The sequence below is a fragment of the Gnatocerus cornutus genome, unplaced genomic scaffold, assembly GCF_029298725.1.
Source record: "Gnatocerus cornutus isolate USDA-ARS CGAHR unplaced genomic scaffold, icGnaCorn1.1 ctg00000023.1, whole genome shotgun sequence".
Classification (NCBI taxonomy): Eukaryota; Metazoa; Arthropoda; class Insecta; order Coleoptera; family Tenebrionidae; genus Gnatocerus; species Gnatocerus cornutus.
Window position 1 is genome coordinate 141,014 of NW_028275375.1, and position 21,191 is coordinate 162,204.

At 37.5% G+C, this 21,191-nt stretch overlaps 6 protein-coding genes and 1 pseudogene across 7 annotated transcripts; 5 read left to right on the plus strand and 2 right to left on the minus strand.

Annotated features, from left to right (window-relative positions):
- Positions 1–17: 17 nt before the first annotated feature.
- Positions 18–1,931, plus strand: LOC148166132 (ribosomal oxygenase 1-like). The gene is made up of 4 exons (XM_088048777.1): positions 18–110; positions 159–994; positions 1,045–1,566; positions 1,613–1,931. The coding sequence occupies exons 2-4, from the start codon at positions 171–173 to the stop codon at positions 1,929–1,931; spliced, it is 1,665 nt and encodes a 554-aa protein (XP_087904903.1). The 5' UTR covers positions 18–110; positions 159–170.
- A 1,772-nt stretch (positions 1,932–3,703) lies between these two features.
- On the plus strand, positions 3,704–4,307 carry LOC148166133 (uncharacterized). The gene is made up of 3 exons (XM_088048828.1): positions 3,704–3,860; positions 3,910–4,112; positions 4,161–4,307. Exons 2-3 carry the CDS (start codon positions 3,912–3,914, stop codon positions 4,305–4,307), a joined length of 348 nt encoding a protein of 115 aa, XP_087904954.1. The 5' UTR covers positions 3,704–3,860; positions 3,910–3,911.
- On the plus strand, positions 4,304–4,751 carry LOC148166134 (thioredoxin, mitochondrial pseudogene; annotated as a pseudogene).
- LOC148166135 (tRNA pseudouridine(38/39) synthase-like) lies at positions 4,677–6,461 on the minus strand. The gene is made up of 8 exons (XM_088048826.1): positions 6,377–6,461; positions 6,202–6,327; positions 6,028–6,152; positions 5,778–5,979; positions 5,396–5,732; positions 5,057–5,348; positions 4,875–5,008; positions 4,677–4,822 (listed from the first exon to the last, which is right to left on the minus strand). Exons 2-8 carry the CDS (start codon positions 6,229–6,231, stop codon positions 4,761–4,763), a joined length of 1,182 nt encoding a protein of 393 aa, XP_087904952.1. The 5' UTR covers positions 6,232–6,327; positions 6,377–6,461; the 3' UTR covers positions 4,677–4,760.
- Positions 6,315–8,451, plus strand: LOC148166136 (transmembrane protein 53-like). The gene is made up of 8 exons (XM_088049223.1): positions 6,315–6,319; positions 6,364–6,398; positions 6,455–6,624; positions 6,694–6,903; positions 6,956–7,216; positions 7,596–7,864; positions 7,914–8,091; positions 8,138–8,451. The coding sequence occupies exons 1-8, from the start codon at positions 6,315–6,317 to the stop codon at positions 8,294–8,296; spliced, it is 1,287 nt and encodes a 428-aa protein (XP_087905349.1). The 3' UTR covers positions 8,297–8,451.
- A 1,175-nt stretch (positions 8,452–9,626) lies between these two features.
- LOC148166137 (glycolipid beta-1,4-mannosyltransferase egh-like) lies at positions 9,627–18,657 on the plus strand. The gene is made up of 2 exons (XM_088048631.1): positions 9,627–10,448; positions 17,138–18,657. Exons 1-2 carry the CDS (start codon positions 9,627–9,629, stop codon positions 17,708–17,710), a joined length of 1,395 nt encoding a protein of 464 aa, XP_087904757.1. The 3' UTR covers positions 17,711–18,657.
- On the minus strand, positions 18,601–20,759 carry LOC148166138 (uncharacterized). 2 transcript variants are annotated; one of them, XM_088048633.1, is made up of 7 exons: positions 20,670–20,759; positions 20,204–20,437; positions 19,607–20,156; positions 19,432–19,558; positions 19,281–19,383; positions 19,144–19,235; positions 18,601–18,898 (listed from the first exon to the last, which is right to left on the minus strand). In XM_088048633.1, the coding sequence occupies exons 2-6, from the start codon at positions 20,387–20,389 to the stop codon at positions 19,176–19,178; spliced, it is 1,026 nt and encodes a 341-aa protein (XP_087904759.1). In that variant the 5' UTR covers positions 20,390–20,437; positions 20,670–20,759; the 3' UTR covers positions 18,601–18,898; positions 19,144–19,175. The 2 variants fall into 2 exon arrangements, with proteins under 2 accessions (XP_087904759.1, XP_087904758.1); XM_088048632.1 differs by lacking the exon at positions 18,601–18,898 and having other exon boundaries at positions 19,041–19,235.
- Positions 20,760–21,191: the final 432 nt, after the last annotated feature.

Here is a 21,191-nt window from a genome sequence, read left to right on the forward strand (position 1 = left end):
GCGCAAATGTCGTGTTTCTATGGTGTTTTTTATTTCTAACAAGTGAGTGTTTTGTGATCATAACCTAACTTTTTCATGCAATGACAACACATGTGAACAATTTCACTCAGGTAAAATCGCATTTTTTCATGTTAATTTATAAAACCAAAGTGTTGTAGACATAATTCACGATGGGAAAGACGGCGGTGAACAACCTAGAATTGGTGTCTGCGTTTTCGATGTACAAAAAGCAACACTCTGTATCTGATCCATTCAAAAGAAAGAAACAGCAAACGGCAACTCCAAAGAAGCAAAAGTTGAAGCAGAATGGTGAAGTAAAGCAACATGCAATAATTAAAAAATCTAAGAAATTGATTGAGAAAAGAAAAGAACCAAAATTAAAAAAACTGAAGAAATTGAGTGGTGGCACCAATGGAACAGCAGTTATTGTGCCCTCAACAACTGACACTGTTCAGATCAGTATAAACGGCTGCAAGAAACTAGATTCAAGTGATGACCCTCTTTTAGATGCACTGCAAACATTCAAATGGATGATTGAACCATTGTCACCAGAAGTCTTTTTTAAAACGTATTGGGAGCAGAAAGTCTTACATATAAGACGTGTCAATGCGAGTTATTATAACCATGTCTTCAATTCTACAATTTTTGATAAAATCATCAGAAATAATCATCTTTATTACACACAAAATGTGGATGTAGTTTCTTATGAAAATGGAGTTAAAGAAGTCCACAACCCAGAAGGACGAGCGAGTGCTTCAGCATTGTGGGATTATTACTCTAATGGCTGCAGTATTAGAATACTAAATCCACAAACTTATTGTAATAAAGTTCATTTACTGCTGGCGACTCTGCAGGAATATTTTGGTACGATGGTTGGAGCTAATGTTTATTTGACACCCCCAAATAGTCAAGGGTTTGCTCCACATTTTGATGATATTGAAGCGTTTGTCATTCAGCTGGAAGGGAGAAAACATTGGAAGTTGTATCAGCCAAAGTAAGAAACTCGTCAATTTTACGTGTGAAAACTAACTTTAATCATTGTAGGGATTCAGATGTGTTGGCGAGATTCTCAAGTCCCAATTTCACCCATAAGGAACTTGGCGATCCTTTTATGGAACTTTCTTTAAACGCCGGAGAAGTTTTGTACTTTCCAAGAGGAACCATACATGAAGGCCGCACAGACTCCAACTCCCATTCATTGCATATTACAGTCTCAGTTTATCAACAGACTTCATACGCTGATTTATTGCAGTATATATTACCTGAGGCTCTAAAGAAAGCGTCTGCAAATGATCTGGATTTTCGCCGTGGTCTTCCTCTTCACTATCTAAAGCATTTTGGTGCGGCGACAAGAACCCGAAATTCCGAATGTAAAACTTCTATTAAAAACAAAATTGCGAACTTGGTTCAAGAATTGGTTAACTACATTGATGCGGATTCAGCTGCTGATCAATTAGGAAGGAAATTCATGTATGATTCAATGCCTCCAGTGCTATCAAAAACAGAATTGGGTCGTTGCTCAAAAGCAGATGGGGCATTTTTGGACAATGGGAGAGTAATCAATAGGTAAGAGATAAAGGTTTTTTCTAACATAATTCAATTTTTTCTTAAGAGTTGGAATCGATTTGGATACAAAAGTTCGTCTCTTACGATACTACTGCATTCGCCTGGTGCTTGACAGCGATGCGACTCCAAAATTGTATTATAATACAGAAAATGCAAATGTTTACCATGGACAAGAAGAACAATGGCTGGAACTTGACCCCAGTATGGTCTCATCAGTCCATATGCTTCAAAATACATATCCTCGTTACATTGAAGTAGATAAGCTGCCAATGGAGGCTGAAGAACTGAAGCTGCAATTAATATCAGATCTATGGGAACATGGTTTAATTGTTACTGAGCAGCGATTAAAGCCCATTGATAATTAATAAATGAAAATTTTTAAAATGTTGAATTGGATTAAAAGCACCCTTTATTTAATAATAAAAAAGTGAGTAAGTAGATGAACAGAAAATTTGAAATTGTTAGTCCATCAAACGTTTAGCTCTCTGGTGAGAGAACGTGTGAACTAACAACTTTGGCATTATTCCGCTAGGAGGCTTTTATTTAAAAATTTTGCGATTTTTTAACCGTGGCCCTCTAGTGAGAAGAGGCGTGAACTAACAACTTTGGCATTATTCCGCTAGGTGGCTTTTATTTAAAAATTGTTAGCGATTTTTTAATTTTGGCCCTCTAGTGAGAAGAGGCGTGAACTAACAACTTGGGCATTATTCCGCTAGATGGCTTTTATTTAAAAATTGTTAGCGATTTTTTAATTTTGGCCCTCTAGTGAGAGGAGGCGTGAACTAACAACTTTGGCATTATTCCGCTAGGTGGCTTTTATTTAAAAATTTTGCGATTTTTTAACTTTGGCCCTCTAGTGAGAAGAGGCGTAAACTAACAACTTTGGCGTTATTCCGCTAGGTGGCTTTTATTTAAAAATTGTTAGCGATTTTTTAATTTTGGCCCTCTAGTGAGAGGAGGCGTGAACTAACAACTTTGGCATTATTCCGCTAGGTGGCTTTTATTTAAAAATTTTGCGATTTTTTAACTTTGGCCCTCTAGTGAGAAGAGGCGTAAACTAACAACTTTGGCGTTATTCCGCTAGGTGGCTTTTATTTAAAAATTGTTAGCGATTTTTTAATTTTGGCCCTCTAGTGAGAGGAGGCGTAAACTAGCAACTTTGGCATTATTCCGCTAGGAGGCTTTTATTTAAAAATTTTGCGATTTTTTAACTTTGGCCCTCTAGTGAGAAGAGGCGTAAACTAACAACTTTGGCGTTATTCCGCTAGGTGGCTTTTATTTAAAAATTGTTAGCGATTTTTTAATTTTGGCCCTCTAGTGAGAGGAGGCGTAAACTAACAACTTTGGCATTATTCCGCTAGGTGGCTTTTATTTATTGTTAGCGATTTTTTAATTTTGGCCCTCTAGTGAGAGGAGGCGTAAACTAGCAACTTTGGCATTATTCCGCTAGGTGGCTTTTATTTAAAAATTTTGCGATTTTTTAACTTTGGCCCTCTAGTGAGAAGAGGCGTAAACTAACAACTTTGGCGTTATTCCGCTAGGTGGCTTTTATTTAAAAATTGTTAACGATTTTTTAATTTTGGCCCTCTAGTGAGAGGAGGCGTAAACTAACAACTTTGGCATTATTCCGCTAGGTGGCTTTTATTTAAAAATTTTGCGATTTTTTAACTTTGGCTCTCTAGTGAGAAGAGGCGTAAACTAACAACTTTGGCGTTATTCCGCTAGGTGGCTTTTATTTAAAAATTGTTAGCGATTTTTTAATTTTGGCCCTCTAGTGAGAGGAGGCGTAAACTAACAACTTTGGCATTATTCCGCTAAGTGGCTTTTATTTAAAAATTGTTAGCGATTTTTTAATTTTGGCCCTCTAGTGAGAAGAGGCGTGAACTAACAACTTGGGCATTATTCCGCTAGGTGGCTTTTATTTAAAATGTTTAATTTTTTTTTAATATAAGCCACCTAGTGGGATAATGCCAAAGTAGTTAGTTCACACATTCTCTTACCAGAGGGCTAAACTTTTGGTGTAAAACTTGACTAACCGACTCAGCTGAGATTTTAACCCCGTGCTGTCAACAAAGTTCTGTCAAAATAAAACTAGGGTTACAATTTTATTTATAGACGAGTCAATTCAAATGTAAGCTTTATTTAAAAATACCATTGTAGAATAACGCGTAATTTAACCAATTCTAGCTTCCAGTTTCCGTATAACCAAACATTTTCATTATTAATTTAGTGAGTAATAATTTACACCTGTTCAAGGGTTAGAAATCGCAAGATCCACTAACGACTTACCAAAGGTGACTCATGAAAGTAGAAGTATGTTCAACAAATAACAATTTGTTTCAGTGATGATCATAGGAAATGTAGGGTTGGGTCTGTTCTTCCTCATCATTTTGTGGGTAGTAGCGCTTATAGTGTTCGTTTTTGGTATAAAATTTCAAAACAATGTTGCATGGGTGTCTCTGAGTGTCGCCACGAGTGTTACAATTATTTTAGTGATTATTCCACTAGAGAAACCCAACCATACAGTGAGAGAAGAGGACACTTTTGTAAGTTGTTTGTTTTAAAATGTAATTCATTTATTGTCTTCATTTTAGGACAAGGACAACATCTATGTTTATCAAGTAATACTTTTGATCTTTCTTATCTTAAGTGCCTTAGTAGGCTTCACATTTTTCTTCATTCTACATTGCATAGAACCAGTTCATCCAAAAAGAGTTCAATCTTTCTATGTTCAACAATGAACTGCGCAATTCCCAGACAGTTTTTCAATCTCTTTACTCGAAATTTCAGCTCTACATTTCATTTAAACAAACTAATTACAATTAAAAGCAACGATGAATTTCTATCAAAAGTAATGAATTCTGATAATCCTGTGATTGTAAACTTTCACGCTGAATGGTGTGAACCTTGCAATATTTTAACTCCAAAGATGAAAGAACTAGTAGAACATAACGATAAGATTGACTTGGCTATTGTAGATGTTGAAAATCATGCCGAATTAGTTCATACTTTTGAAGTTAAAGCAGTGCCTGCAGTTATAGCCGTAAGAAATGGTTTAGTTGTTGATAAGTTTATCGGTCTTGTCGATGCCAATATGATTGAAACTCTCATTAGTAAACTTGAAAACAAAATCGTATAATTGATTTTATGATGTAAGAAATTGCTAAAATAAATTATTCCGCTGATTGGTATGTTCATGATTCTCCTTTCCTCTTCCGTCTTTTCAGAGAACGCTCTATTTTATCTTCTAAACTATCTGAAATTATGAAATTAATAGACATAACGAGCATTTCTTACAAGTAACTCACCACACAACTGTCTTTTCATAAGAGGAATGTAAGTTCTTGGCTTAACACCTGGGATAAGAGTGTTACTAGTTTCGTCGAATTTAACATCAGTCTGTTTTTCTAAATCTATCAACATGTTTTTAACCATGGCGGTCCTGACAAATGAAACGAGCATAAATACTTCCTGTTACCATCATAGTTACTTTAATGCAGAGAATGTCCAAAATTGATAAAGTTTTGAGGCCACTGCGTTTACAGTTTCTTTGGTGTGAATCCAATGAGCGTTTTCATAATGGCAATCATATAAAATCAAAGGAATTTCGCTGGCCATGTGGTAGTCAGGTTTTCTAGGATTCTTGTGCACGTCCATCAATTCCTGAATAATTCCCGGCTCTTCTTTATGCTCTCCAATGAGAATTAACACCCCAACAATATACCGAATTTGATGCCACAAAAACGCATTTCCTCTGATTGTCAAAACGTAAATTGAAAAATCTGAAGAAACAAACGTGGGACTCAAACAGTAACAAAACGACCCTTACCGTCGTCATCTTGGAAACTAGAAATGTCGACTGATTGAATGTTTCTTGTAAATTCCACCACTCCATTATCCACGTCCATTTTACAAAAGTTTCGAAAGTCATGAGAACCTTCTAAATTTTTAGCAGCGCTTTTCATCACCTCAATATCTAAACGATTCTTCGGGAAAAAATATTTATACGTTCTGTGGGTGCAGTCAAAACGAGCACTGAAGTTGTTATCAACGGGACACCACGCTATAAATTGAATATCCGCCGGTAAAATGCCGTTCAAAATTTTACAATAATCCAACTCCTCGTCCACATCATCGGATTTACTTCTCACATCCAAAGAAATCACCTGCAAAGTACAATGTTACGTTTCCAACAAAATATGAGTTTAAACCTGTGAAAAAGAACTGACTCCTTTATCAGTTCGCCCACAACGGTGATAATTAGCACTGGATCGTTTTTCAATCAGACACGTTTTGGTAAGAGCCTCAAAAATGTGATGTTCTATTGTGTTTATCGTGTCTTCTTGAGTAACAAAGCCGTGGTAATTCCATCCCAAGTAGAAAAACTTTAGCAGAACGTGACGGACTTTACATCTGGAAATTAAAAAGTGTAAAAAACGGACTTGATACAGGAACTCTCACTTTTCGAAGTCGAATGGTTTTTTCGATCCTCGTTGCTTCGTGTTGTTTGATTTTTCTTTTTTTGCAATAACGTTTTGTAACTGAGTGTTGTGAGCCTCCAAGGTCTTTATTTTAGCGATTAGTTGCTAGAATATAAAATATGAAAAAATGTATCTAATCTAAATATTAATGTACTTCTCTAGTAAAATCCTCGTAATTATCCATCACAGCGTGTGAAGTTTTTGCGTTTTTCTAACCTCATTTTATTCAAAACGTCAACGCTTAACTTATCCCCACATTAAACATGAATGAAGCGCTAAACTAAGAAAAATACTCAAGAAACCGGGGAAAAAATAGGAAAAACACTCACGAAAGCTACAACAAGGTGGAAAGTACAAATTTGAATTCTAAAAATGTCAACAATGCCCGCGCCTACTTGAAAACCAAGCAATAAAAACCCTAACGCCACCTGGAGCAGAACCTGCAAGTACTAATTTGTGTTACGGCCGTATTTTGATAGATGGCAATAAAATCGCCGAACGCGACTGCATCCCGCGCTTCCAGTTTGCTGCGACGCGTCACGACGCCGGCGTCGGTTCTAAAAAGAATTGTTTGAGTGTTTCAACCACGAGAATATCGAATTTATTATAATGGGAAAGCAAACTCTGCCGATATAATCATTTATAGTCTTCTGGTCAATTACATCAGAACGGGAATGAAGTGATCGGCTGTGGAGAGCCTCCCCTTCTCACAGCTGACTTTGACCATGAATTGATACAATCATATAAAGCTGAAAGACAATTAGTTCGTAGTTTTATTAGCGTAAAACCAAAGATACATGCAGTTATGTGGTTTAAATCTGTTATTTTGTATCAGCGGTTCCACTCTGCCATTCCTGTAAGTATCCTTTGTTGTTGATAACACTCACTTAAAGTTGACTGTTTTTCAGATAATGGTGTTAAGAAAAATCTCCTCAACTGAAATAACAAAAAATATTACACTGCTGTCGAATAAAAAAAAGTCGCAGAAGGGTGACAACTTGAGGGTGGAAAATGAAGAGCAGAAGCCGTTGGTCATTATGATGTCATGGCTGTTGGCCAAAAACAAACACATTTCAAAATACGCCGATTTTTATGTAAATCGAGGATTTGATGTAATTAACGTGAATATTACACCATGGCAATTGTTGTGGCCGACAAAAGGGACACAGGTATGTTGTAATCATAACTATTTGATTGTTTGATGTTGAATATTCATTCTAATATTAATGTTCACGTTTTATATTCGTGACGATCTAATTGACTTTAATCAAGGTTCTCTAAATTACAACCAATCAATTACAAGTTTTTTAATAATAATGATAATAATAATAGTGAACACGAGTGCTTGAAGATGATTACGACGATTTTTTACTTCAAAGGCTTGATAATTAGTGTAAAACACACATTTCAAGGCATTGTTTTGTTTTTAAAATTAGATCCATTTGCAAACACTCTGTATACATGAATATTCAAACCACAGGAAATTACAACTTGTATTAATAGGACAGCATAAAATTGAACTTTAATTAACATGCGAATTAATTACAGCTCGTCGCATCGGACATTTTAAGGTTTCTCAACACCAACACCTCCTATTCGCAATTACTGATCCATGGCTTTTCTGTGGGGGGCTATGTGTGGTCCGAAGCCCTGGTGCAAATGGCGGCGGAGCAAAATCGATACCAACACGTCTTGAACAGATTTGTTGGTCAAGTTTGGGATAGTTTGGCGGATATCACGGAAATTCCACAAGGATTTCCATTTGCTGTGTTTCCGGACAACCAAATGTTGCAGTCGGCGCTACGGAAATACATACTGTATGCTATCAAATATGCTGTGACGCTGATTGTTTGAGTTTTCTTACAGCTATCATTTGAAAACGTTTGATAAGGTGGCCACGTGTCATTATATGCGAGCTAGTCAGATTTTCCATACAAATATTATCAAGTCGCCGGCGTTAATCTTCGTCAGTAAATCGGATCCGGTTGGGTCGTTAAGCTCCAATTTGCGGTTGAAGGAAAATTGGGAAAATATAGGGATTTCGGTGAGGATTGACTGTTTTTTTTTTTTTATCAAAGCGAATTTTTTAGGTGAACTGGAAGTGTTTTGATGACTCGCCACATGTGATGCACTTTTACCGCCATCCAGAAGAATACACAACGGAGTTATGTAGATTTTTAAACAGTATTGATGTGTTAGCTGATAAGAATTATAAGGAGACACAGGCACAAATAAAGGCAAAGTTATAATTTTCGGTAAATTAAGGGCATTTTTATGTAATAATTATTAAATAATGGCACTGACTGTTCACGAGAAGCACAACTATTTGCTTACTTGCATGACGTCGAAAATACCAAAAAAAATCGTATTTGTGGCTCGTAGGCAATAAAAATTTAAAATTAAATCTGGTGTATTTTTGTCAGTCCTATTAAATCGATTATTCCTACAAAAACTCGTAAAAAGTGGTAAAAAACAAAAGACGACGTCATTTCAGAGGTGTCTAAACAAAAATTTTTTGCTCAAAAAATAATCGAGTTAGACGTAAAAACGGTAGCCAATCCCAGAGCTGAACAGAATTTGAAAATCGGTAACTATGGACACATACCATCAACCATTGGTCAAGTGAACATTACACTCTCGTTGCCTAGGAAATTGGGATGGCCTTGTGAATAAGCTTTCGGGATTGGTTGTTAATTTTTATCCTTTCTCGAATACTACATATTAAACTTAAGCAGTTGTTTTGAAATTTACCATCAGTAATCCCCTTGTCCTCTGGGTCATGAGTTCTGGGACACTCTGTATATTTAAAAGTTTGTTTTTGAGGTTTTTTATTTAGATTATCTCGGAAAATATTGCAGATAGCGACGAACAGATACAAGAAGTGGATTCAAGAGCGCCGAATTATATTGTTTTTTATCAATCTGAAGACATATTTCTTAGCCAAAAAAGACCAAAAAGCGATTTTTTTCATCAATCTAGCCTCTCGAACAAGACTTGAAAATTTTCTTAATCAATGCTCCGTGGTGGAAAGTGGTCACCACGTGAACTAGAGGCCAAGGTGCAGTTTCCTTCCGTTCAAAGTTCCTGCATCTGTCCGTCAAAACTTTGACATTTTATTTCGAACTGATTATTAAGAAGGCTTCGTTTTTCCATGTCTGGATTCTTTTTGACGAGTGATACAATACGTCAACGTTATTTCTACTTTTCTCTTCCTAAAAAATTGTACGTAGGCAACAGAGACTACAATTTAGTATTGTATCGTGTATAAGCAAACCTCAGGCAAGTGTTCCAATATTGGTTTCTGTTGTGCGCATGTCTTTTTAACCCCAGCGAAGCAGCAATCATCAGAAAGCAAAGCCGCGTTCGGCGTTCGGCGTTAGTATTCCCATTGCAGATGGTGTGTTTTGAATAATGGTGCATTTAAGCTTCAGAAAAACCGGCTTCTGCAAATCTGTCACCATCTGTCTGTGATATGTAAAGTGACGTTTCTCCGGAGAACAGCGAAACCGAACCGACAAAGAATCAGTATAATCGAGTTGATAATCCCTTCAAGTGCGTGTGTGAGGGTGGTTCGACAAAATGACTGTATTAACGAGTAAAACGAAGCATTATCTTCATTGTTGTTTGTTTATTTTTGTGATATTTATGTTCGAGATCCTCACTGGTGGTATTAAATTATTGAACGGTGGGGTGTACGTCCCACCCGAAGACATCAACCCTTGGGTGCAGTATGGGTTCTTCGGCGCGTTCGTGCTTTACTTGCTTAGATTAGTAACTTTCCTTCCTTTGCCGCAAGTGTTGTTCAATTTCGTTGGACTAACGTATTACAACGCTTTTCCCGACAAAGTGGTGTTGAAGGCGTCTCCGATTCTTGCGCCTTTCATCTGCATCCGGATCGTCACCAGAGGCGACTTCCCCAACCTGGTCAAGACAAACGTTAACAGAAATATGAATCGATGTTTGGACGCCGGCTTGGAAAACTTCCTCATCGAAGTCGTCACCGATAAGAGCATAGGCTTGGATAAACACAGAAGAGTCCGGGAGATTGTCGTACCTCCGGACTACCGGACCAAGTCCGGATCGTTGTTCAAAGCACGAGCGTTGCAGTATTGTCTGGAGGACAAGGTTAATCTTCTCTCCGCCAACGACTGGATCGTGCATCTCGACGAAGAGACGCTCCTCACCGAAAATTCCGTCAAAGGGATTCTTAATTTTGTCGGCGATGGAAAGCACCAGTTTGGACAGGGATTGATCACTTATGCTAATGAAGAAGTGGTTAATTGGATTACGACACTCGCGGATTCCTTCAGGGTGACCGATGATATGGGAAAACTCAAGTTGCAGTTCAGGATGTTCCACAAACCGTTGTTTAGTTGGAAAGGATCGTTTGTTGTCACGCAGGTGAGCCAATCATTGTTACTTCTGCGTTGATTGTCGAGATAATGAGCGTTTAGATGGGTAACTTTCATATTTGATCGATACTTGGGACTATTTTTGTTGGGTTTATTCCAATGATAAAAGAATACCAGCAATATCGACTAAATAAACGATTACGAAACGTGACCAACATCGCGCTTACAAACCTATCTAATAAAATTCCATTGATCACATGTTATCACATTATCAGTTGGTCTCTATTACATTCTCGATTTACAACTGCGACCATGTTTGGAGAGACCAAAAATCAAATCAAGTGCTCGTTCATTTTTGAAAAGTTTCCACCATCAATTATTCACATTACGAAAACAATCCAATTCCAATAAAACAGTCGAAAATACCACTCCAACCAATTTCAGTAATTTCTAAAAGGAACGCGAAGAATTGTTGTTTACCTTGTTGAAAGTAAAAAAGTTATTGTTGTGGTGCTAATTAAACAGGCGCCAATTATAATCAACTGTTTATTAACGCGTTAAAACCATCGAATCTAGTTCAAGTTTCGCACGTTTTTAGGGGCATGAATTGTCAGAGGCGCGAAATTTGAAATTTGAATTTAAATTCCTGGATGTTGCTCAATTCCAGTTTGCACAAATGTGACTTTGCATTCATTACTTCCTTATTATGAAAACCTGTTAGGAATTTGATCAATTCCGTCAAAGTCTGTGGTTTCGCAACTGATACCTTCGTGCTTTTTTAAGACGAATTACCACTTAAAAATTCCTGCGTGTTCCATTCGGTATGAAAATACATCGCTAATATTGCGTTTAACGTACACATTACCCCGCTTTATTTGCCGACGTACGTGCGTTCATGTGAAGTTATTATTGATTAATGTCGTATGCAGATTTGGTGTACATTTCCATATTGTGACGAAAGTTTTGCCGCACAGTGTAAAACTCGATATTGCGGAAATTCGAGCACAAACGGGGATAATAAAAATGGTGAAGAAATTTGTTGCTGACAATATTATATCCAGGGGTTAATTCTTCTTAAAAATAGCCTACTCTTGACTTCCTCTTATTTCCTTGTGATTTCGTAAAATTTCCCCTGATTTCCTTGAGATTTCGTCCAATTTCCCCCTTATGTCCGTCCATGTTATTTCGTAAAACTTCCCCTGATTTCCTTGATATTTCGTCAAACTTCCCCTGAATTCCTTGCGAGTTCGTTCAACTTCTACTAATTTCCTTGTAATTTTGTCTAAATTTCCCGGATTTCCTTGAGTTTTCGTCCAACTTTCCCTTATTTCCTTGTAATTTCGTCGAACTTCCCTAGTATTTCCTTGTTATTTCGTCAAACTTCCCCTGAATTCCTTGCGAGTTCGTTCAACTTCTACTTATTTCCTTGTAATTTCGTGTAAATTTCCCTGATTTCCTTGTGTTTTCGTCCAACTTCCCCTTATTTCCTTGTTATTTCGTCCAACTTCTTCCTTATTTCGTTAATCTTCCCCTGAATTCCTTGTGATTTCGTCCAACCTCTACTTATTTCCTTGTAATTTCGTCCAAAGTTTCCTGATTTTCTTGTGTTTTCGTCTAACTTCCCCTTATTTGCTTGTCATTTCGTAAAACTTCCCCTGATTTCCTATTGATTGCCCCTAATATCTTAATGATTTTCCCTGATTTTCTTATGATTTTCTATTGTTTTCCCTGATCTCCTAAGACTGCTACACTGATTTCCCAGGGAGATTTACCCCTCGTATTATATCGTGCGATCAAGAAAACTCGTCTTCAGTTGGCTTGAAAATCTCTAGTCATGTCTTTGATTGAAGAAACTGTCTGTTGTTTCTGTCAACATGAGAATTAGAGCCGTATTCTTGAACCGTTCGAGTTGAGACGTATACGAGTCGTATACGCGTTCTCACCGGTGACTTGACGCGAACGCTCGAGCGAGTCCGATCAAGACCGATGAAATACTATACGTCTCGATTCGCACGGTTCAAAAATACGGCTTTCGCTCGGACTCGAGCGTGCGGATTTAGCGTTCGCGTCAAGTCACCGGTGGCAACTCGTATACGACTCATCTCGTGCGGTTCAAGAATAGGAGCCCTAAGCAGAGGCTGTGGAATTCCAGAGGTGACTGTATCTTTCAAAAATTAGTCGATTTCGGTTTTACTAATCCTTATTAATCCGATTTCTAATGGAATTAATTTATAGTGACATATCTGGGAATAAATTCCTCGTTGCATCAGTGTTCGTTCAAAGGACAGATTAATTGATCACAATTAATTCGGCAGCAGTTATCTAGAAACAAACCACAAAGTTATCAAAATTGGCAGTTTTCCTTTCAAGATTAGCAGATTAGCTGAAACCTACTTTGAGAGTCATATTTATAAACCTAATGCAATAATGAGGCTAGTTAAAACAAGCTAGCAGTTCAAATTAAAAGAGTCCCGAATTCAAGTCATACTTTCCGCCACTAGCTTATCAGTATCAACGAACGAATGATCCATGTTGCCGCCTCTCCTAGCCGGTCCAAAGTGGTCAAGGTTATCACTTTTTTAAAATTAGACTCGTTACCAGTGTTGGGAAGTTACACTATCGAAATCCGTTTTTTTTTCCAAATTTTTTGCAGGAATCTGTTGGAACATCAAGTCTAGTCGTAACTTATTAGTTGCGGTAATAAAATCTCCGTAAAATTTTTAAGGATCAACAAGGTTGGGATTACCCGTCGACGACCTTCGTCGCGTAGGTATTTATGGCTGTTGGAAGTCAATGAAAAGCAGACGTTCGAAAAATTTATATGAAGGGTTTGTTTAACCTGAATTTTTCAAGTTGCAGGTGCGGAAAGTTCCTATTGTTGAAAGATTTAATACTGATAATTTAACAGCGAGGTAAAATCAGAGTTTCATTATTCATTATCATTGCTTATTGTTGGAACACGAACAATAGGAATGAGTCAATAATCTAATCTATTTTTTTGCGTCTGTAAAATATCCCGAGCGTTCCCATCAATAATTATATCTATTTAACAAGACTAATTTAGAAAATATGCCTGGAATGTAACGTATTGTAATTAAGCCGCATACAAATGACTTCTCCATGTCTGTACATAATCGGCAATCATTGTCCATTATCGTCATCGCAAGTCATTTCCTGACTCGGTTCAGATCGTCCAAGTCACTGAAAAAAAGAACCAGCTGGTTTACATTAATAACAATTATTCGTGTCCTCGTTCCAACAAAGTATGCACGTAATTACATATTTAATTGTTTTTAATTGAATAGACACGAGGACGGGGAAATGAAATTAGTGAGAAAAAAAACATCGCTTCCTGGCAAAAATCGCAGCGCGAAGGAAATAATTTCTATAACGTACCTACAAGATACCAAAATATTTCGCAACATGTAACTGTCCTCGTCTACAAAATTGTGCGTTCCAATCTACATTAATTACTGTCGCCTCAATTGTGATTCAAAGCGCTCATGATAGTTTTTTTCTAAACTTGTTCTTTGGTGTTGCGTAACCGCTTCCGTAATATTGTTAATAAAACGGTTATTTTTAACGAAATTTGGCGCTTGCAATAAAAAAAATCGCCGCCCGGTTATTTTTAACAAACGTACTGTGTGGAGGTAACTAATTTGGCAAATTGTGCAGTCAAATCTGCTGATCTTCGTTTAAATAGTTGGCCAAGGTCGATGCATTGGACGTCAATAGTCATAATTCCTGAAACTGATCGAAAGTAACCATTTCTAGTGTTAAAAATAATAATTAACCTTTGTTACCGCGTGCTTAAAAAATTAGTGTTAAGTAAGCACACGCGGTGGGTCTAATTTGTACATTATGGTCGCTGAGTAGTGACGACTGTTAATGTCGTTTTAATAGTTATGGACGGTGCGAACACATCCTTTTATTGATTTTCGTTTTCAAATAAACTCATAAAAGTGTTAAGTGTCGCCATGCAGCCACTAATTGATTTATCTGATTTTTTTTTCAGTTATTGTTGCAACCGTTTCGTTATTTGCCTTGAATTTCACAGTTTGGGCAATAGAGCCGGCGAATTTGGGTCTTGTTTATTTTTCGTCGATTCTGAAAACTCGGGGCAAATATTTACTTGAAAACGTGAGTCAGGTTTTAGACACGGTTTTGCATTTTCAGTACTGCGCTAAACAAAACATCCTTTGGAATTAATGTGTGTCGTCAAGCAAAGATAATTGTTGGAGGATTATGATCGGCATCCGTTGTGCAAGAATTTTGCTTGTTTTCGGCTTAATTTTTTGTAAAGTTGGAATCTTGATGGATTAGTTTTGGAAATTTCGAGATGACGACGGTTACACGATCGTCTTTTGTACCCCAAAGCCCAATTCAAACAACGCCGCCTTTGCAATATTTGCAACAGGAACGAATTATACACGATGAAAATTTCAGAATTTGTGAGCTTGGGTGGACATTTGCAACTTAAATTTTCAAATTTGAAAGCTCCTCGTTATAACAATCGGTGAGTTTAAACGAAACGTGGGAGAAAGTAAAGTAAAAGTGGAATTTGTTGTACATAATTAAATAAACGCCATTATTTATTAATTCAAAAGAACAATAATAATTATGAAGAACGGATTTAGAAACCGGCTAGTTTTATTATATTCGAGTCAACATTAATATCGGTATTTCCATCGAGAGCAGAAATGTCCTTGCCCGCAGTTGATTTTCCGGAAACTTTATTTTTAGAGCTTGAAACGCTGCAATTTTATCAGTTTGTTTTTATTGCGACTATAATTCACTGCGATTGTTCGTTGTTTGCATAAACTCTATACTAAACCAATAAATTTAAATTCTGCCGTTTCAAGTAAATACTTACATAACACAACAACGAGACAAGTTTATCAGGCATCAAACTTTGTTGCCACGGTCAAACCCATTGATAAAATCTTATCACAGAGTCCACATGAATTGATATTTAATTCTGGCGATAAAATTTTTCTACAACCGAAAGCGTCCTTTTACGACGCCATGAAATTGAACATTATTTTTTTAAACTGCTATAAACCTGCCGTTGACCTTTCATCGGCCGATGCAAAAACTGGAAATGCCGCCGACTTGCGGTCATTGTTATGTGGGCCCCGGAGTTTCTTCCTTTTTTTTCCAGTATCGTGTTAAGACGCTCGCGCAAATTTGGATGGTTGCGAGTGGACCAAACGTCCTCGGAATATCATAATGTCGTTAGATAAATTGCTTGTTTATTGTGGTTATTTTTGGAATGATACCTAGGGCAAGCGACAAAGTGCAACCTTGGAGATTAATTAATCTTGATGCGATTTTTGAACGTTGCAACTTTACAAAACCAGTTTTTTCGGAATGCAATGACGGGACGACCTTGCATTTCGTCATTACTTTGTTACATAACGACAAAGGTGACACTGCTTGTTTCATCAGCAAAATGTATCGATAAAATTAATGCTTGAGATAATTGGAGAGGTTTCCATGTTTCAATGACTCTGAAGTTTTTTCCACCTACCGGTAGTGGCCTCCATCAAATTACAATTATCAATATTTATTCAAAAGTTCCGAATAATGTTTGATTACGAGTCCGTTGATCTTTCTATTGAGAAATGGGTTAGTAGACTAATGAAGCGATGGGTTATTTCGGTGGAATTATCGATCCCGATTCGGGAAATTAGCAAGATAAACACTTCTAATACCCACCGGAGTGTAACGACTGCTTTTATTTGCTATTGGGTGAAATCTTCATATTATTCTTGCAATTCTTCCCTTTTACATTGTTTGAATTCATGTATCGCTTCCGCTTTTAACAAAAGAGGCATCGCCATTGAAAAAACTTGGCCATTCAAACGAGTGTGATAAAAAAACGAATGTTTCGGCAGTTGCCGGAAAATTTCTTTTATCACATCTTCAATCGACAAGCCATCTGAGTCGTGCTTGTTTTTTCCTTTTTCTTATCATCGAAGTCACAAAGTCAGTTTCTTCTTCCAATAGTTGTAATTTTTCATAGCCTCTGTAGTTTTTAATTAAATTGTTAAAATGCTGATAAGAGTCCCCTAAAATTCAATCAGACATTAGTCATCCAAGAATCTATTTTAATTCAACGCTTTCATTGGTAGATCTGAATCAGCCTGATAAGAAAACAATGTAATCTTGTTTACTGGAAATACACGTGACATCAGCAAGGTTGAGATGCGTCGAGATCCACTGTGAACTGCTTTCATAAAAAATGTGGAATTTCTTTTTGTTATGAGTCATGCGATTACACATTGGACAATGGATAAAAAATTTGCATCCCGATTTTAGTCCGCAATTCCATATTCGACTTTAAAAATGATTGATCGACCAATGTAGCAACCGGACGTGTCTCAGCTATTTCCGGTAACCACGCATGTGTTTCCACTTTTTTTCGTACATCGCGTGTGGAAATTTTATTCATTATCGTCATTGTTCGTAACACACTGCCGGCAATGCAGAGGTTTGCTGGTCAATATTAACTGGACAATTTGGGGTGTTTTCAGTTTTCTATCGATTCCAATGCGATAGCGAAGATGTATTACACCGCACAATATCTTGTCACCATCATTAATCAAGCGCCGCTCATGATTGATCGACCCATTAGCACACCGGAAGTTGCAACAATTCCTCCGGTTCGCCAGCTTTGCCGTTATAATTTCCAAAATTGTGCGCCGATATGTTCAAGGACGCTTGTTTTTGTTCCAGTTCAACGCCGAACGCGAAGTCTCCTTCGACAACGGCCTTGACGGTTCCATCGCCGAAGACTGCTTCTTCGCGATGAAGGCCTACAGCCAGGGCTACAGTTTCAACTTCATCGAGGGAGAGATGTGGGAAAAGTCGCCGTTCACCTTCTGGGACTTTATCCAGCAGCGCAAACGCTGGATCCAAGGCATCCTCCTCGTCGTCCACTCCAAAGCCATCCCGCTGAAGAACAAACTGTTTTTAGCATGCTCGTGTTACTCGTGGCTCACGTTACCACTTTCGGTTTCTAATCTAGTGTTGGCGTCCAAGTTTCCAATACCTTGCCCACCTATTATAGACTTCATTTGCGCGTTCATCGGTGCTGTGAATATTTACATGTTTGTGTTCGGTGTTATCAAATCGTTCACGGTTTACAGGTTCGGACTGGGGCGATTTTTGCTCTGTTTGTGCGCAGCTGTGCTCGTGATACCTTTTAATTTAATTATAGAAAACGTGGCCGTCATTTGGGGGATTTTCGGGAAGAAACACAAGTTTTATGTTGTTAACAAAAACGCGAGACCTGCAGTGACGGTTTAATGGGATTAAAACACAGACTCTCAATACGTTATTTTGCAAATATAGAATTTGTATGAAAAACCGGGTCTTTTCATTGGACGTTTCCAATTTGAGTAACGTCATTTATTTATTGCCATTTCAGTACTTGTACTCAACTTTGAAACGCCGCCGCCGCCGGCTCCAGTATTTAGTCCGAGATCCTGAAGAGTTTTAGTGTGCTTGAAATTCTTCAGGGTCCGATAGTCGTAGGTAGACTGATCTAAAAACCTTTGTTTGCAGCCTAAATTTACAATTTCGTTCTTTCAAACAGCTCCTCCAGGAACTCGAGTACCACGGTACAAAATAATAAACTTAAGCCTACGGGAGGACCAAACTATCTAGGGACTTCAACGTATGATTTTCGGGAAATTCAGTTCTTTATTTTCTTTATTGTGTTCCTATGAAGCGCAAAATACGTAACGCTTGTCTAGTTTTATGACGATCCTTGCGAAGGATTTTAGAATCACGTTTTCGTTATTTTCCATGAGCATGTGACTTCACCAACTCCCACTTTCGCTTGCCGTTGAAATCGACTTTCGTTCGTACAGAAATCAAATTTTCAATCAAAAACCAAAATTAGTCGTTAAAATTGTTTCTTACTGTTAGCGTCTGTTCTTGTACAGTTCCAAACTGTTAACTTTTTGTGACTGTCTAAGAAGTAAGTGACCCCAAAGATTATTTTTTTATTGTAAATAATTTTCATACAATTTTGTGATGACTCCAGAAAATATTTCACTATAAGCATACTAGTCAACAAGTCAAATATCAGTTATTTGATCTTATTTAGCTGATAGTGTTCACGTAGTTTGTTGTAATAATTTTAGGCTACATTTTTGTGAATCATAAGAAATAAAAAGTTGCTGTTTTACAAGCCGACTGATGATTTTTTTTTATGTACAAAACGTTAAGTAATAAAAATGCACAACGCCGATGGTTTTTTTATTTCCCCACACATAAAAACGTTTCACGACAAGGTAAACTCAACGTTCTTTCGCTCAATTGAGTTATTTGAAAGGGGAAAGTCGCCGTCAAATCATTTCAAAAGTGTACTTACCACCATGAAGACGAAATGGGAAAAGGATAGGACTGTTCCGGTCAGAGGTTGAGGAGAAAATCGTAAATTTCTTCAAATTCCGTGTTAATTTTCAGTGTTTTCCCACTGTCTCGTACCTTTAAATGAAAATTTCAATTACAAATTTCACGTCCTCGTTTTTTACACTGCTAATAAAATTTTCATTGCCGACGCTTTATCATTAACGCAAGTTAACCGTACAAATGTGTCACGGTGACGTTGTATTAAACTCAAATTGTCATGCGGGCAATAATTTTAATTTACGAGACGGCAAGAAAAATTTAACTGAAAATTGATCATCTTGCTCCAGTTTTTCAAACATAACAATCTTTTATATACCTACATTATAATGACACGTGGAAAATTAACTTAAAGCTACGATCCGTTGTCCTGAGTCGTATTGTACTCATCATCTTCTTCACATTTAATATTAATCTGAAACCGGAGATTAGTACCGTGTCTCTTTAAAATTAAACTTACAAAATCAAGACATGTGGTTCCCCGGGAATCTACTTCTTGTACAGTTTTTGTATGGTGTGCTATAGCCTTTCTGTGTCTCGCTTCCTGGGGACTGTAATAATACCTGAAGAAACAAAATGAACGGTTTTATTACAATTATCCGTTATTTTACCCAGGATACTTCAATTTGTGTTCTTCGTCTGCTTTCCTGGCATCCTCATAAAACGCGTCTCTGGTTTCCGGCGACAATGACTTCCACATATGTCCCAATCGTACCGAAATGCCCTTGTTGCTATCATCTGAAAATTGAACGTAAAACGGGGTGAAACAGAGATCCAGGAACTTACTTGGGTACTCGACTGCTAGCTTTTTCCGCCACTGATTCGCGAAGATCATGAAGGCATTAGGAGGACGTGGAATATGTGACAAGTTCTCTGGAGGTGGTGTATTAACTCGGAGAGGTGGAGGTGAAAGAATCTTTTTCTTTAATTCCACAGGGGCTGGCGATAATTTGCGTTTTTTTGCAGTCGGTGCCAGAGGGTCTTTTTCAGTGTCTTTTTTCTCGATGCTCTTGATAACAGCGACGGTCTTTTTGACTGCACTATTCTTCTTGACCTCGGGAGGAACAGTTTCATTCGTCTCAACTTTGTTTTTTTCAATAACTGCACTTCTCTCAGGTTTGGGGTCGTCACTGGTTTTCTGTTTGTCTTGTAACTCCACTGAGCACAACCCTTTTATTTGCAACATTTTCCCCACTTGTAGAAACTCAGGCATGTCGGACTCTGCTACTTTCACTTCGCCTCGATACATGAACTGGACGATTAGTTTCAGGTTCTCAAATTTTACGTCGTTCAGTAGGATGAGCAGTTGAGGGACTGCGTGGCTCTGAAATATCGCCTACATTTTTGGTTAGTCTAATTGTATTGAAAATTAGTGTAATGTACCTGAAAATATGCGCTGCATGCTGATAAAACCAATTTGTGCGCTTTTATAAACTGCCCCTCACAGCCCAACGTCACATCAACCAAAGACTCCTGGTTTTGGTGCTCGGCGAAGACACTCGTTAAATTCGTAAAGTAATTGTTCCATCGGAGATTGTACAATTCGTTGGAAGCATTTGTGGTTGTCATTGTCGGTGCCTCTATTTTTCAAATTAATCAGGAGCACCAACCTATAACCTAAAACCCAACAATCAATACATAATAATTATATAAACACGCAAATATTACAGTTAAATAGTTCTAACGTACTTTCAAAAGGTAAAATTGCCGCTTTTGTTATGCGACATGTTTTTGGAATGACCGACTTGCAACAATTAAAAGTGAACTTGCAGCTTGTGCACAATTGTCATTCTGAAGCGTCACCAGCCATTATTTCAAAGAGAAAACGTGAAAACTCGAGAAAACTTACCTACTGTGAATGGATTTTCCGGGGAAAATTCGTGTAATTGTTGAAAAACACAGAAACCTTTCAGTTACGCTTCCTGGCGTGGTGGTAACAATCAGCACTCCAGCGCCCTCTGGACTGGCTTCTCGCCAAACATTTTCTTCTTTTATTATAATTAATTCAAAAAAAGTGTCTGAAACAAGCAGAAAACTGTTGAGACGTAAATAAGCCCCTTTTCGGGGGTGCATTAAGCTCATTTAATTATTTTTAAGGGGGTTTACAATAGCTGTATAGTTGGTTGCCTGCGACACAGAAACAAACACTGGGCAATTTTAGATCACTTCTTCGTCTTATAACACCGTTTGTTAACTGTGATTGCACTGAACTGTTCTCACCTGAGGATTATTGCATCAAAATATTATTTCTAGTTCGAAGTATTGTGACCAACCCAATGTTTTTTAAACGTTGGCAACACGTCCATCACGACTCGTAAAAGTTTGATAAAACAAGCCTATCACTTCTTACATCAACAATCAATTTGTAATA